The following is a 13,927-nucleotide window of genomic DNA, read 5'->3' on the forward strand; positions in this document are numbered from 1 at the left end:
ATCCTCCAATTCCATCCATTTGCCTGCAAATGCCATGATTTTATTCTCTTTTATTGCTGAGTAATGTTCCATTGTGTATATATACCAAAGTTTCCCTATCCATTCATCTACTGAAGGGCATCTGGGTTGGTTCCACAATTTAGCTGTTGTGAATTGTGCTGCTATAAACATTGATGTGGCTGTGCCCCTGTAGTATGCTGTTTTTAAGTCCTTTGGGTATAAACCGAGAAGTGGGATAGCTGGGTCAAACGGTGGTTTCATTCCAAGTAATAAAAAGCATTTTTGATTGTCAACTTAGTTTAAGAAACAGTAGGCTAAATAAGATCCTTTCATTCAATTAACATATATCTGTTGAACACTTTTTATGTCTACACACTCTGCAAGAGACTTGGAATGCATCAGTGAACCAAAGACCTGTGTTTCTGTAGAGTACACATAGTATCTAAGTAAACTAGATTACAGGTTATATATGATGTGTATTTTGGAAGATGAAAATGTTGGTCAATGTGATAGCGCACACCTGTAATCTTAGCAGCTCAGGAAGCTGAAGAGGAAGATCCCAAGTTCAAGGCCAGCCACAGCATCTAAGTGAGGCTTTAAGCAAGCAACTTAGAAAGGCCTTGTCTCAAAATTAAAAAAAAAAAAATTGAGGGGAATGGGGATATGGCTCAGTGGTTAAGCACCCCTGGGTTCAATCTCTGTACCAAAAAATAAATAAAATACAATGACAACCAAAAAAATGATGGCCAAGATAAAGGGGATCAAAGGCTTTGGCAAATAAGTGAAAATGTTAAATTGGGTGTCCAAACAGCTTTTCTTATACCTGATTGCTTAGAGTTAATGAGTCGCAAAAGGATCCAAAATCTCATAAACTTTAAGCCAATTTTAACTCAACTCCTCCATGCTATGTCTTCCATTTCCAAAAGTGGTTGTTGGGGGCCAAAATTTAGCTTTTACTTTGAACCAGCTTTTCTATTGTGATGAGTAGCCCAGAACTACTTGTGGAGATAATTCTCAACTGGGGGTGACTTTCCTCCCAAGAGATTTTGGGCAATGTCTAAAAATAGTGTTGGTGGTTGTGACTCTTAATGATCAGGGATGCTATCAAACATCTTCAAATACATAGGACAACTTCCCACAAGTAATTATCTGGTCAAAAATGTCAGTAGTGCTGAGGGTGAGAGGAGTTTTCACCTTCTGCTAAATGATTTGAAATGATTGCTATGTAGTTTCACATATAGTGTGTTGGTAACCTTTATTTCTGACCTTAGAATGAGATTTACTCAACGGTAATGGGAGAATGAAGGGATCATTAAAATGTAAAGACATGAACCAACCCTTATGCACATGATGCCTACACATCCAGAACTTTCCAGATTGCTCTCCTGGACTCCTGCATCTGGATATTTATCTGATGCTAAACATAATTTTTTGACTTCTTGCAGGGAGAATTCCCAAATGATTGTCTATATCTCTTATTTTTCTTTCAAGTGTTTATTTAGAGTTTAAGCAATCACAGTCTCAGCATAGAAAGATCTCAGATACGGTATTGCAAAAAAAAAAAATTGCATTCAAAACATGTGTTGCACATATCCTGTAGGTTATCGAGGGCTTTGCTATTTAAATATTTTTTTCTGGAAAATATATAGCCTGGCTTAAATTTCATGGCTTTTCAATAGAGCTTTATTATTTGTAGTGAATGGTTTTAAGAAAATAAAATAGAACGCTGTGTAATGACAACCTTAACCTATAAGCATTATGCAATGCTCTGATGGTGCATCTGGGAAATCTACGTGCATTCCCAAACACTGAGACCTTTGTACTGGGAAACCAAACAGTACTCTGAATTATTCCCTTCTGGATCTAGATCAGCAATCAGATTGCACTTAGTTTCAGGCTTTGAGGTCTCTTGGATCTGCAGAATGGCATTGATGGATTTGTGTGTGTCCTGGTGAGAATCAGCAACGGATGGATTCTCTGAACCAGACATTGAAATTCACTTGAACCTTACCAAGACTTAGCTTAAATCCATTCAAATTTATCTGTTTCATTTTCCCCCACCACCTTCCTTTCCTTCTCATTTCTTCTTCCTGTCTTCTCCCCTAATTCCTCTTGCTGACATTCTTCCTTTCTCATTTACTGGGGTCCTTTAGGAGTTTTTTTGCAACATATTTCTATTAGCATTTGTGCTGTCCTTGTTGCTTGATATCTTGTAATTCTTCATACCTATTTATTTCTATACTTCTTGATCTGATTCATGTTTGATATGATTCATTTAAATTCAGTTGCATCAAATATCAATGAGGTTTTCAATATAAAGATCTTGTTTTCCATATAAAACTATATGTAATAAATATGAATATATTTAATGTTTGGATTGCAGAGAGAAATTTGCATTTCTTTAGTGAAAACCAAATTATGATAAATTTCATAGATTTCTATTTACCATCTCATTTTGAAATTTTCCAAGACTTCACTAATCATTAGTACAGTCTCTCTCAGAGTCTTTGTACAATAATACAAAAGCTTTCATTGTTTTTAGTCAGTGTGTTTTTTCCAGGGCAAAATTACATTAAGATTAACATGGTACTGGGCATGGTGGCACACACCTGTAATCCCAGTGGCTCAGGAGGCTGAGACAGGAGGATCTTGAGTTCAAAGCCAACCTCAGCAAAAGTGAGGTGCTAAGCAACTCAGTGAGACCCTGTCTCTAAATAAAATACAAAATAGGGCTGGGGATGTAGCTCTGTGGTTGAATGCCCCTGGGTTCAATCCCTGATAATCCCCCCCCCAAAAAAAAAAGATTAACACGGTGATAATTCTGTAAATAAATTTAATTTATAAGATAAAAAATTATACATTTTTAAAAAGTCTTATTTTTATGTCAAGGATTTTATGAAATCTAGCATGCAGGAACTATATTTCATTATCTATGGACTGAATAAACATGTATGTTTATATAGATGCATGAACCTCCTATAATAATCCCATGTTCCAACAGTACTCTTCCCTGAGGCCCATGATCCTCAGATATGAACCAGTGTTACTGAGTTCCTTTTGCTAGTGAATTTCTTTCTTTTTCTAAATTTTTTATTTGTTTTAATTAGTTATACATGACAGTAGAATGCACTTATATACTTTGATATATCATACATAGATGGGATGTAATTTCTCAGTTTTCTGAGTATTCATATTGTATAATCATATTGGTCATATAGTCACATATATACATAGAATAATAGTGTCTGTTTCATTCTACTATCTTTCTTTTTTTTTTTTTTTTTTTTTTTTTAAAGAGAGAGTGAGAGAGGAGAGAGAGTGAGAGAGAGAGAGAATTTTTAATATTTATTTTTTAGTTCTCGGCGGACACAACATCTTTGTTGGTATGTGGTGCTGAGGATCGAACCCGGGCCGCACGCATGCGAGGCGAGCGCGCTACCGCTTGAGCCACATCCCCAGCCCTCTACTATCTTTCTTATACCCACATCCCCTGCCTTCCCCTACTTTCACTTCCCTCTACCTAATCTAAGGTAATGCTATTCTTTTTTTTTTTTTGCCTTTATACATGTACTTTTTTTTGCATTACAATTCTTAATACACATATATACCACAATTTTTGTATCTCTGTTTGTATATAAAGTATGTTGACACCCAATTTGTGTCTTCATACATGTACTTTGGATAATGATGTCCATCACATTCCACCATCCTTGCTAATCCCCTGCCCCTTCCCTTTCCCTCCCACCCCTCTTCCCTATTTACAATTCATCTATTCCTCCCATTGCTAGTGAATTTTATTTACAGGATGTGATTGTGACACACCCTGATGTTGGTGGGCCCTAGGAAAGCCTGGGAGACCGTGAAATGTGTGAACTCATATTCTACATGGTAGCACCCAGAATTTCTAGTTCTGAAAAAAAGCTATTGTGAAAAATAAATTTAAACTTGAAAGTTCAACTCTGATTGGAAGTTTGGGAAGTGCACTAAGAAGTGACCACAAAGGTTTTGTAACTCCAGAATAAAAGAGGAACAAATAAAACAATGGGTATGGTGAAGATTGCTCATGTCCTGTATATTGTTGTATAAAAATAAAGGGAGTAAAAAATGCCAGGACAAGGTTAGTGAGAAACGTGTAAGTGAAACATTCAAGTACTCCCATGCCAAAAAAGGGAAATATTGCAAGGTAATAATAAAATCGTATTGCTTTGCTTGAGCTCAAACATTTCAATTAGAAGGAAATGGTAGAGGAGGCATAGAAGATTTAGCATCAAATTTATGCTGACTAACAGTAAACAAAGACGAATGGGGGGAGAGAAAGGGAGAGAGAAGGGAAAGCATATGGAAATGGTAGGAGACCTTCAATGATACACAAAATTATAAGAGGTTATGAGGGGCAAGGGGGAGGGGGGAAAAAGGGGAGAGAATTGAACAACAGCAGAGGAGATAGAGAGGGAAGATGGGAGGGGAGGGGAGGGGAGGGGGGATAGTAGGGGATAGGAAAGGTAGCAGAATACAACAGTCACTAATATGCCATTATGTAATACTGTGAGTATGTAACAGTTGTGATTCTGCAATCTGTATTTGGGGTAAAAATGGGAGTTCAAAACCCAATTGAGTATAATGTATGAAAGATGATATATCATGAGCTCTGTAATGTTTTGAACAATCAATAAAAAAATTAATATTAAAAAAAAATTATGCTTGAATATTATTCTGCTACCTTGCTTTGTCATAGCTTTTGGTCTTTGAGCTAGTTATCTAATCTTCTCTGAGGTTTGGTTTTTTTTGTGGGTTTTTTTGGGGGGTGGGGTGGGGGAGGAAGTTTCCTCTCTAGCCTGATAAGGATCAGTGAAGATAATAACCATCAAATGTTAGATTCATTAAATACATTGTAGGAAAAAAAAGACCACCTTCTATTTATCAGATTTATTCAATTGCCTGCAGTAGATCCTTCATATCCCACCAGTTTCATGGGTTAAACCAACCACTTGTCAAAAATATTCAGAAAAAAATATTTGCATCTGTACTGAACATGAACAGTGTTTTTTCTTTATTTCCTAAACAGTAGACTTAACAACTATTTACATGATGTTTACATGATATTAGGTTTTATAAATAATCAAGAGATGATTTACAGAATACAGGCGGATGGGCAAAATTATATGCAAATACTACACCATTTACATAGGGAGTTGGGTGCTTGCAGATTTTGTTGTCTGCGGGGTGAGGGTGAGGGTCCTGGAACCAATACTCCATATTGAGAGATGACTACAGTTGTCACCAAGCCACATTCTATTACAGTTCTTTTATCTTTTGTTTGTCTGTTTGTGTGTTGCAGTGCTCAGGGCGAACCCATGGCTTTGCACATGCTAAACAAGTGCTCTACCACTGAGCTACCCTCCCAGTCCTACATACTTTCATATGTACAAAACTCCCAGCCCTACATAGTTTCATAGTAACAAAACTCGAGAACATTTTAATTGCTGGGCATATCCTGAAGGATAACTCATTATTAACCTGAACCCAAGTTCAGAAAAGATCTGTGTCTGAAACCGATCTTGTACCAATGAGGAAAAAAGATAAGAGATTTCACATCAGTGTGTTTTCCAAAAATAAGTATTTCCTTGAACTTGACCACTGATGGGCCCTTTTTGTGTCATTAGTAACAGTGGCAGTATTTTAACCTTAGTTTCTTTATTTCAAAAACAAATTTATAAAACTTGCTCTGTCTACCTTACAAAGTCACTGTAAGGATGGAATAAGATAATGTTAGTAAAAGTTCATTGTGAACTAAAATGTACCAAATATGTGTGAAGAGTTTCTGTCATTGGCATAGATTGATCAACCACTTTTGCCACTCTAAGTGGAACCAGTTGCTCAGTCTCTCATCCAGCAGAGAATTTCAACAGATGTTAATTTTATATATATATATCTTATGATCTCTTTCTCTTTCCTTTTTTTTTTTTCCTTTCATGCACAGTTTGGAGTTGAAGTGGTCTCATATTGAATGGTCACAAACTGAATATGAGGTCTGTGAGAATGTGGGCATGTTGTCCTTAGAAGTTACCAGAAGGGGATATTCCATGGACTCAGCCTTTGTGGGAGTAAAGGTAACAACACTGAAATGCACATTGTCAAAATTAAAACTTATTAGTTGGTGCCTTTGATGATTTTCTTAGCAAAATTTAGAGTTCCCGAGAAAATTTCAAACTGCAGGGTACGACACTATTCTATATATTCTAAGTGCAAATTTTCCTTGTCTCCCCACCTTCATCTAGGTTCACCAGCTCCTAGATAGAGGTGTTCATTTTATGATGCAAGGGTTTGAAACTGGGACTACACACATACTGGGCAAGCACTGTACCACTGAGCTACATTTCAACTACTGGATAGAGTTTTTCAAAACACATGTTTACTTCTGAAATCTGATCATTATTTTCTATATACTCTTCAAGTTTTAAAGTTTGATTTCACAGTGGGTTGTATTGAACTTAGTGAAACTAGGCTCAATTCTGCTTTGAAAAGAAAAGTCATAGAGAATGCATTCTGTGGTATGCCCAGAGCAAAGTTCAGTCCCCTAATGGCCATCTCCCAGGATGCGACAGGATTGCTTTCCATGGTCACAGTGGGTGAGTCAAACAGGAAACTTAAGCCCATCTTAAGGGCCATCCAATCATGAAAAATTAGGAGAGCATATATTAATATGGGTGCCCCCAAATATGAAGAATTTTCAGGTAATAGCTTTTGGATTCATCAACCTGCTATTTCTTTCCATTGACATCAACATAGAGCATAGTCTCTGGTTTCTAGAACTGAAAGGTTTTTAGGAGTCATCATAGCAATAGCCCATCAAGACAAGGTGAGCAGGAAAAGAAAGTACACAGCGTTGATGGGAAGACTCCTCAGTCTGATGGAAAAAGCACTGATACCATCCCCTGGGGGGAAAAGGGCATCAGTTGAATCTCAATTATAATAGCAAAGGCAGATAACCTTAGGACAGGGTGCACCTCAATCTGCCTAGGTCCAGACTCAGTGTTCTCTTTCCAGTGAACACAGGTGCTTTCTTTTAGAGGCATGTTGGTAGCTTATTGCTATTAAACCAGTGGAACACTTGGTGTGCCCTATAATTTTCCAGGAGATGACTTAAGGCAAAGGAAAGAATGTACCTGGGTGGCTTTCTAATAATCCCCTGCTCCTCCATAGAAAATACCATATTCTCTAGTCTGGAGTTTTGGGCCACACTGCCACTTACCTTGCCAGGTAGAAAGAACCTACATAGGCCCTTATGTATACTTAAGTGAAGGAGCACCAGGATCCTGCCAGCTGAGTGTGCAGGCATCCATCAAACACGGTCCTTGAGTCTTCAGGGACTATTTCATTCAGAGAGCGACCTGCCACCTTACACAAAAGCTTGTTGGTCACATGACCAGGAACAGAGAAAGAGGAGGTACTTTTACCCCATGCTGTTTTCCCTCATTTGAATCACCTGGCTCATTTCTCTAAACACCTTGCCTCAGACCACTGCTTCTCTCAGGATTCTGTAAACTCAGTGGTGGTAAATACTAGGTAATTGCACGTGCAAGAACCATGCAGGGAAATATCACTTCCAGCATATGGCGGATACAGGTGTACAATGGGCTGCCTTTTCCTAATGAAAGGAGGTTCAGGGGGAGCCTTGGCATTGTGGACAAAGAGCATGGAAGTCTAGGAGGTGCTACTCTTCTTCAGCAAAATATTTCTACTGCAGACCCATTAATATGTGTTGGGGCCTTTGATTTGAAATAGAGACATTGTCTGAGGTCATACAGATAGGAATTTTAAAGTTTTAAATTATGCACTCACTTCATTCCTTTGTAAAAAAGACATGAAAATATATTAATTCACTTTCTTAACCATCTTCAACATCTCAAAAATCCACAGAAATAACAAACACCTCCTATGCTTACACAGGATCTTGTTCAAGGAGTTCTTTTTCAAATCAGCTGATGACACCTCTTAACACATATTTAGGCACCCTCTGGGGGGAATTTAAGCCCAAGACTTCAGAGCCCTAAAATCAACTGCTTGGTTTCTCATACTGGAGTTGGTGAAGCAGGGATGCAGTCAACAGTCTGTTTAGGGCAGTTTTTCTTTTTTATGACTTACTGGTTGGAGTCCTCTAAAGACATGGGGTCTGGGTGTGGATTGCCTTTACACAGCTCTCTGCCAGGTCTGTCCATCCCACAAAGCTCTCATTCATGTCCGTGAAGAGCAGTGGCTTCATCCAGACAGGAAAATGGAGCAGACTTGTTCAAGTTAATCTGGTCTAAAGGTTTTCAGAGCCCTGGAGCCTACAGATCCTTTACAGAGACTGCCAGGCCATCACACAGGTTGTTGGGAGTGTATACCCTCTTCTCACTTCTCTCTCCCCCTCTCCATTGAGGTTCTATTTTAAAACCAAGCTGGGGTAGAGGGAAGGTCATGAAATAAAACTGTGCTCATAACAAAGAGAAAAATGAAGTTTTAAAATCTATTCTGCTTTCCCAATGATTGAATCATTGGAAAAACAAAAAGTTAACTCTAAGAAAGATCCTTATAGCCTCTAAAATGGTTTATTAGAATTAAAAAAAACACTACTTATTATTAAAAGCAGATTTAGGAGCAGGAGTTTCGTTTAGTATGGAGAAGAATAAATGTTTCTCTATTACAGCATATTTATTTTTATTTTAAAAAGACATTTTTTTTCTCTTAAGGTCAATCAAGTGTCAGCTGCAGCTGGAAAAGATTTCACCGTGACTCCATCCAAACTGATTCAGTTTGACCCAGGTAGGTTTTGTATCTACAGCTTGTTTCATGTTTTGGTGAGCAAGTCTGCAGATGTCATTTGCAGATGACAGGCTATCATCAACCTCAACCAACCAGAAGCCCCTCAGGGAGCCAGATCACCCCACTCCAGACAAGAGGAGCTTGGGCCTGATATTCTACCCTCCTATTTTTTTTTATTGCAAGTTAATATGTATTTAAAATGAGAAGAAAGAGCATAACAAATATCAAATATCAAAGCAAACATCCAAAGCCATCCAGAAAAAAAATCATTTAAAAATGATTTAAAATCCTGGGACAAAGCTATAATAATCTAACTGGCTCATAATGTGATGAAAATTTTTAGAATGTTGTATTTGCATGGATTCCTAAATCATCCCTTTAGAAATAGTTTGATCTGAGATGATTCCAGGGGAAATTATTATTTAGTTAAATAGAAGTGGCTTTGTTTTTGTGTGGTGTGGGGCTGGTGATATAGCTCAGTGGTAGAGTGCTTGCCTGGCATGTTCAAGGGCCTGAGTTCCATTTCCAGTGTTGGAAAAAAGCCTATCTCAGGTCTCAAGAATGTTATATTGTATGACACATAAACTTGAAAACAGTAATAGTTCATTGAGATTCAAAGGGCAAACCATTGTTCTGACTAAAGAAAATCCTGGGAGACTTCTCAGGGGAGGCAGCATTCTAGCAGGTAGATGGGGAAATGCCAGGTTGAAGAACGACCACAAAAGTACCCACACACGTTTGGGCACCCACACACCAAGGTTGGGCAGCATCCTTTCCCCCTGGCTTCTGTGGACGGGGCTAGGAGGTCACCTCACTGCTCTGCATGCTTTTCTCTTCCCTTATGGAAATGGACCTGGGTCAGTTTCCAAGGGAAAAGCTTCAGGAAAGCGTTGTGCTTTTCTACAGAGGAGTTGTCCTGCACTCTTGAGAGAAGAGTTGACCTAATCCAAACGCCTAACATTGTCCACCACTAACACATCAAGTTTTGTGCAAAGGCAAAAGAAAATGGCCTAAATACCATCGGTGCCCCCTAAACTGACCATCATTATACAATGATGACCACTCTGCAGGTCATCCTAAATAGTATGGCATTTGACAATTGTGCTGGTTTCCCAGAGCTGCCTGTAACAAAGTATCACAAACAGGGTAGCTGAGAAAATACATGTTTATGGTTTTACAGTTCTGGAGACTACGAGTCCAAGATCAAGATGTTGGCAGAGATGATTTCTTCTGAGGGCTGGGAGGGAGAAGATATCTTTGCCTGTCTTTCATGCTGACAGTCTTTGGTGTTCCTCGGTTTCTGCTGTATCACCTCAGTCTCTTTTTTTTTTAATATATTTTTAGTTGTAGGTGGACACAATACCTTTATTTTATTTTTATGTAGTGCTGAGGATCGAACCCAGTGCCTCACGCATGCTAGGTGAGTGCTCTACCACTGAGCCACAGCCCCAGCCCCTCAGTCTCTGTCTTCATCTTCACATGGTGTTCTCTGTGTGCATGTCTGTGGACAAAATTTCCCTTTTTTTATAAGGTCATAAGTCATAATGGGTTAGGGACCCACTCTATGCCAGTATGACCTCATATTAACTAATTTCACCTGCCATGACCCCATTTAAACAACAGGCAACAGACTTGTCTGTTGAGGTCACATTCTGAGGTGCTGGATGTGAGGATTTTGGCATATAAATTTTTGAGGGACACAATTCAGCATGACACAGGAGCCTTCAGTTGACAGGCAGGAACCCAAGTGTTATTATTTTCCTCCTTCCTGTATATTTAGCTTTCTGACCTAGGAGGTCAGGAAGCTCTACTCTTGTTATGTATTTGGGGTTTGCCACTAGGTTTCTGTAGGCTCTTCTGTCCTAGGCAACTGTAATATGAAAAGGTTTGATGCATTTGTATTCTGTGACTCCTCATCTCCCACATTATTATTATTAGTAGTAGTAGTACCAGGGATTTTACCTGGGGCACTTATCGACTGAAGTATGTCCGCAGCCCTATTAATTTTTTATTTTGAGACAGAGTTTCATTAAGTTGTTTAGGGCCTTGCTAAATTGCTGAGGCTGGCCTTGAACTTGTGATCCTCCTGTCTCAGCCTCCTGAGCCACTGGGATTACAGGGCCCTGTGCCCAGCCGCATTCTCCCTTTTGTCCTTCATAGGAGGGCACTTTCAGCCTTGAGAGTCAAGAGTCTTTGCCGTATGCCCTGTTTATTATTGATGTCTGGTTGTTACAAGATCAGGAGTGATTTTGGCTTCCATTAGTTTTGAGCAGCCCACCAGGTGCTCTGTTTGGATTGATAGGAACTAGAACTTATCACACTAGGGCAGCTCTGAAATTTACCTCTTAGAGATTTCATTGGATAAGATAAATACCTATTTGTCTAGAAGAGTTCACATGCTGTTTTGAGTAGACAGTAATGACTTCTGGGGGCTCTGAATAGTCTTATGATTTTAGAAATTATTTAAAAATTTTAAAACAACATAAACATATCTTATAAATTAAAAAAAAAAACCCACATGCTTGACTGTTTGTTGTTTGGGATTTTATGAAGTCAGAAATAGTCATGAAACTCCCCATGCCCACCAGTCAGTCCAGTGATGTGCTCCTGTGTTGTTAATCCTTGACTCTTTCGGGTCTGGTGTTTCAAGCCCTTGTCTCCAGAGCAAACCAATTCATTTTTCTAAAAATAACAGGTACCTTGATCTGAGGGGGAGAGGACACATGCAATCAAGAATGTCGGGGTAGTGTAAGGTTGAAAAATTCTAACTACTTTGCATTTCAGCTATTGTGACTAATCTAGAGTGGATGTGTAAATACTCTTAAGAAAATGATTGTTTTCCTTTAAAATGTGTGTTCTTGAAAGGTTTGCTAAATTCTTAATTGAAACTTCATCATTCCTGAGAGTCAAAATGTTTCCCAAAGGAACAAATCTATAATGTGGCATTTATTGAAAAAAAAAAAGAAGAAGAAAGAAAGAAAGAGAAAGAAAAAATGTCTTACAGTAGAGAGGAGAATATCCAGGAGTTCCTACTCAGTAAAGTGGGATGTGTCTGTATACAATGACACCTTCTCTCTCCTCTTCAGCACCTTTTGTTTTGTGGAAACTGAGAGGAGATCAGGTCAAGCCTTCTGAAAATGCAGGTGTATATCACAGACTTAACAAATACTTTGCACCTTGACAGGGGAAGAGGAAAGGGAAACAACAACAATGAAGTTTACTTCCAGTCTCATTAACCTAAATAAGAAGGTCCCATGCACACACCTGGTAGGCACAGAGACAAAGCTGAAATGCAGACAAACAAATCAGAAGCACTTAAATGAAACTCAGCATGGACTTTCTCCAACCACCTGGTTCTACTCCACAAAGCCCAACAAAAACTTTTGAGTTTCTTTTCTAGGAGTGGGTATACTATAATTTTTACAAAATGATTCTTAAAATAAGAGGACAATTGATTGAGACTTGGAAATATTTTTACCGGATTTTTATTTAAATAATGCTTAACTTTATGGGGCTTGAGGGTCAAAACAATTCTGTGAATACTAAAGATCTTAGTATCCATATGCTTTTTTTACTGTCCAACTCTGATCTTTTCATGCCCATTTTATTGCAATGGCTGCCTTGGGTGGTCTCCCAAATTTCAGCCTCTCCGTCTACCTGCTTTGATGCCTAAACCTTCACAGGTAACATTTTCAAGTTCATTTTGTTAAACCATCCACTCACAGAATGTCAACTGTCTGCATGAGACAAGTCTGTTGCCTGTTGTTTAAAGTTTGCATCTGGCCCCCTGGGGTCCAGGGCTCTCTGCAGCCTGGCTACAGACTATCTCTGCAGCTTTATGGCCTCTTGTTCACCCATGTGAGCTCTGCCTTCCAGACGTTTATCTCCTCACCCTTCCCTCATCAAGGCTTCAACTTTACTAACTTTCTGCAATTGCTGATGTTGTTTTCCTGTTTCCTCCCTCCAAATCCTTCCAACTGTGGATGGCATATATATAAATTTATGCCACCTATTCTGCATCTTTTGGCAGCTAAACATACATAGCTTTGATTAGTTATTTGACTTTTCTGGTACAATTGGTCCTGTGTAGGTACAGGTTCTTCATCCACCTATTCAACCAACCACAGATAAAAATTATTGAAAAACATTACATCTGTATTGCACATACACAGACTTTTATGTTTTAATTCCCTAAGCCATACTGTATAATGACTATTTACATGGAATTTATGTTGTGTTAGGTATTATAAGCAATCTAGAGATGATTTAGAGTATACAAGAGGATATATACAGGCTATGTCTAAGTACTGTGCCAGGTTATGTAAGTAACTAGAGTGTTTGCTGCACATTTTGGTATCTGAGGAAGATCTTGGAGCTGATCCTTTGTGGATGCTCATGGACATAATTGTCTTGTGTCTTCTGAGAAGTTTTAAATTCCTTTAGGTTAGAGTTTGGCTTATGTTATACTTCTGGTATTCTCTATAGCATCTAATGCAAAAGTAAGCACTTAAGTATAAAAATGTATATTTCGGTGGATTGATTCATCCATCCACAAGATGGGAATTGTATAGTATTTTACATTAGGTGCATCAACTTCTGTTTTTGTAAAGACTGCAAATATAATTGATGTAAGAATATAGTCAATAATTGAAAGTTTAATAAATTAGCTGTAAGTCTAATTTTTTAAAATAAAATTATTCCAAATACACCTAATTTTCCCCTGTAAGTGCAGCCAAGAATAGGATAAGTGAACAGTTTCATCTGTCCATTGGATTCTGTTGAGGATTAATTAGACTTTGATTAGGTCATGAGATCTACATAAAACATACTTTCAAGAAAGGGGCTGTCATGTAGATGACACAATTGAGAGGCATAAATCATAGAAGGCAATCTGAAGCAAAAAAGAGTCGTACATTTAGAAGAGAAGACTAGGAAAATGTTTAACTGCCTTTTACAGAAAGATTTATGGGAGCAAAAGCATTCAAATGGGCCATGAGTACATGGCAGAGAGAGCTTTTCAAATTTAACCCTATGAGGTTAAACTATAAGCTTGAGCCTACTTTCTCCACTAAACAGCATTCTCTACTTCCTGCCTCCACTTTCTCTTCTAAATAAACTCAGG

The 13,927-nt window shown here is 38.3% G+C and overlaps 1 protein-coding gene across 3 annotated transcripts in view; it reads left to right on the plus strand.

Annotated features, from left to right (window-relative positions):
* FREM1 (FRAS1 related extracellular matrix 1) overlaps positions 1-13,927 on the plus strand; it is a 181,494-nt gene that overhangs the window by 149,746 nt on the left and 17,821 nt on the right. For all 3 annotated transcript variants that reach the window (XM_081278612.1, XM_081278613.1, XM_081278614.1), the window contains 2 exons: positions 5,981-6,110; positions 8,733-8,805. In XM_081278612.1, coding sequence (XP_081134738.1) covers positions 5,981-6,110; positions 8,733-8,805 — 203 coding nt within the window. The remainder of the gene's footprint in view (positions 1-5,980; positions 6,111-8,732; positions 8,806-13,927) is intronic.

The sequence above is a fragment of the Spermophilus citellus genome (assembly GCF_964194105.1).
Source record: "Spermophilus citellus genome assembly, chromosome: 2".
Taxonomy (NCBI): domain Eukaryota; kingdom Metazoa; phylum Chordata; class Mammalia; order Rodentia; family Sciuridae; genus Spermophilus; species Spermophilus citellus.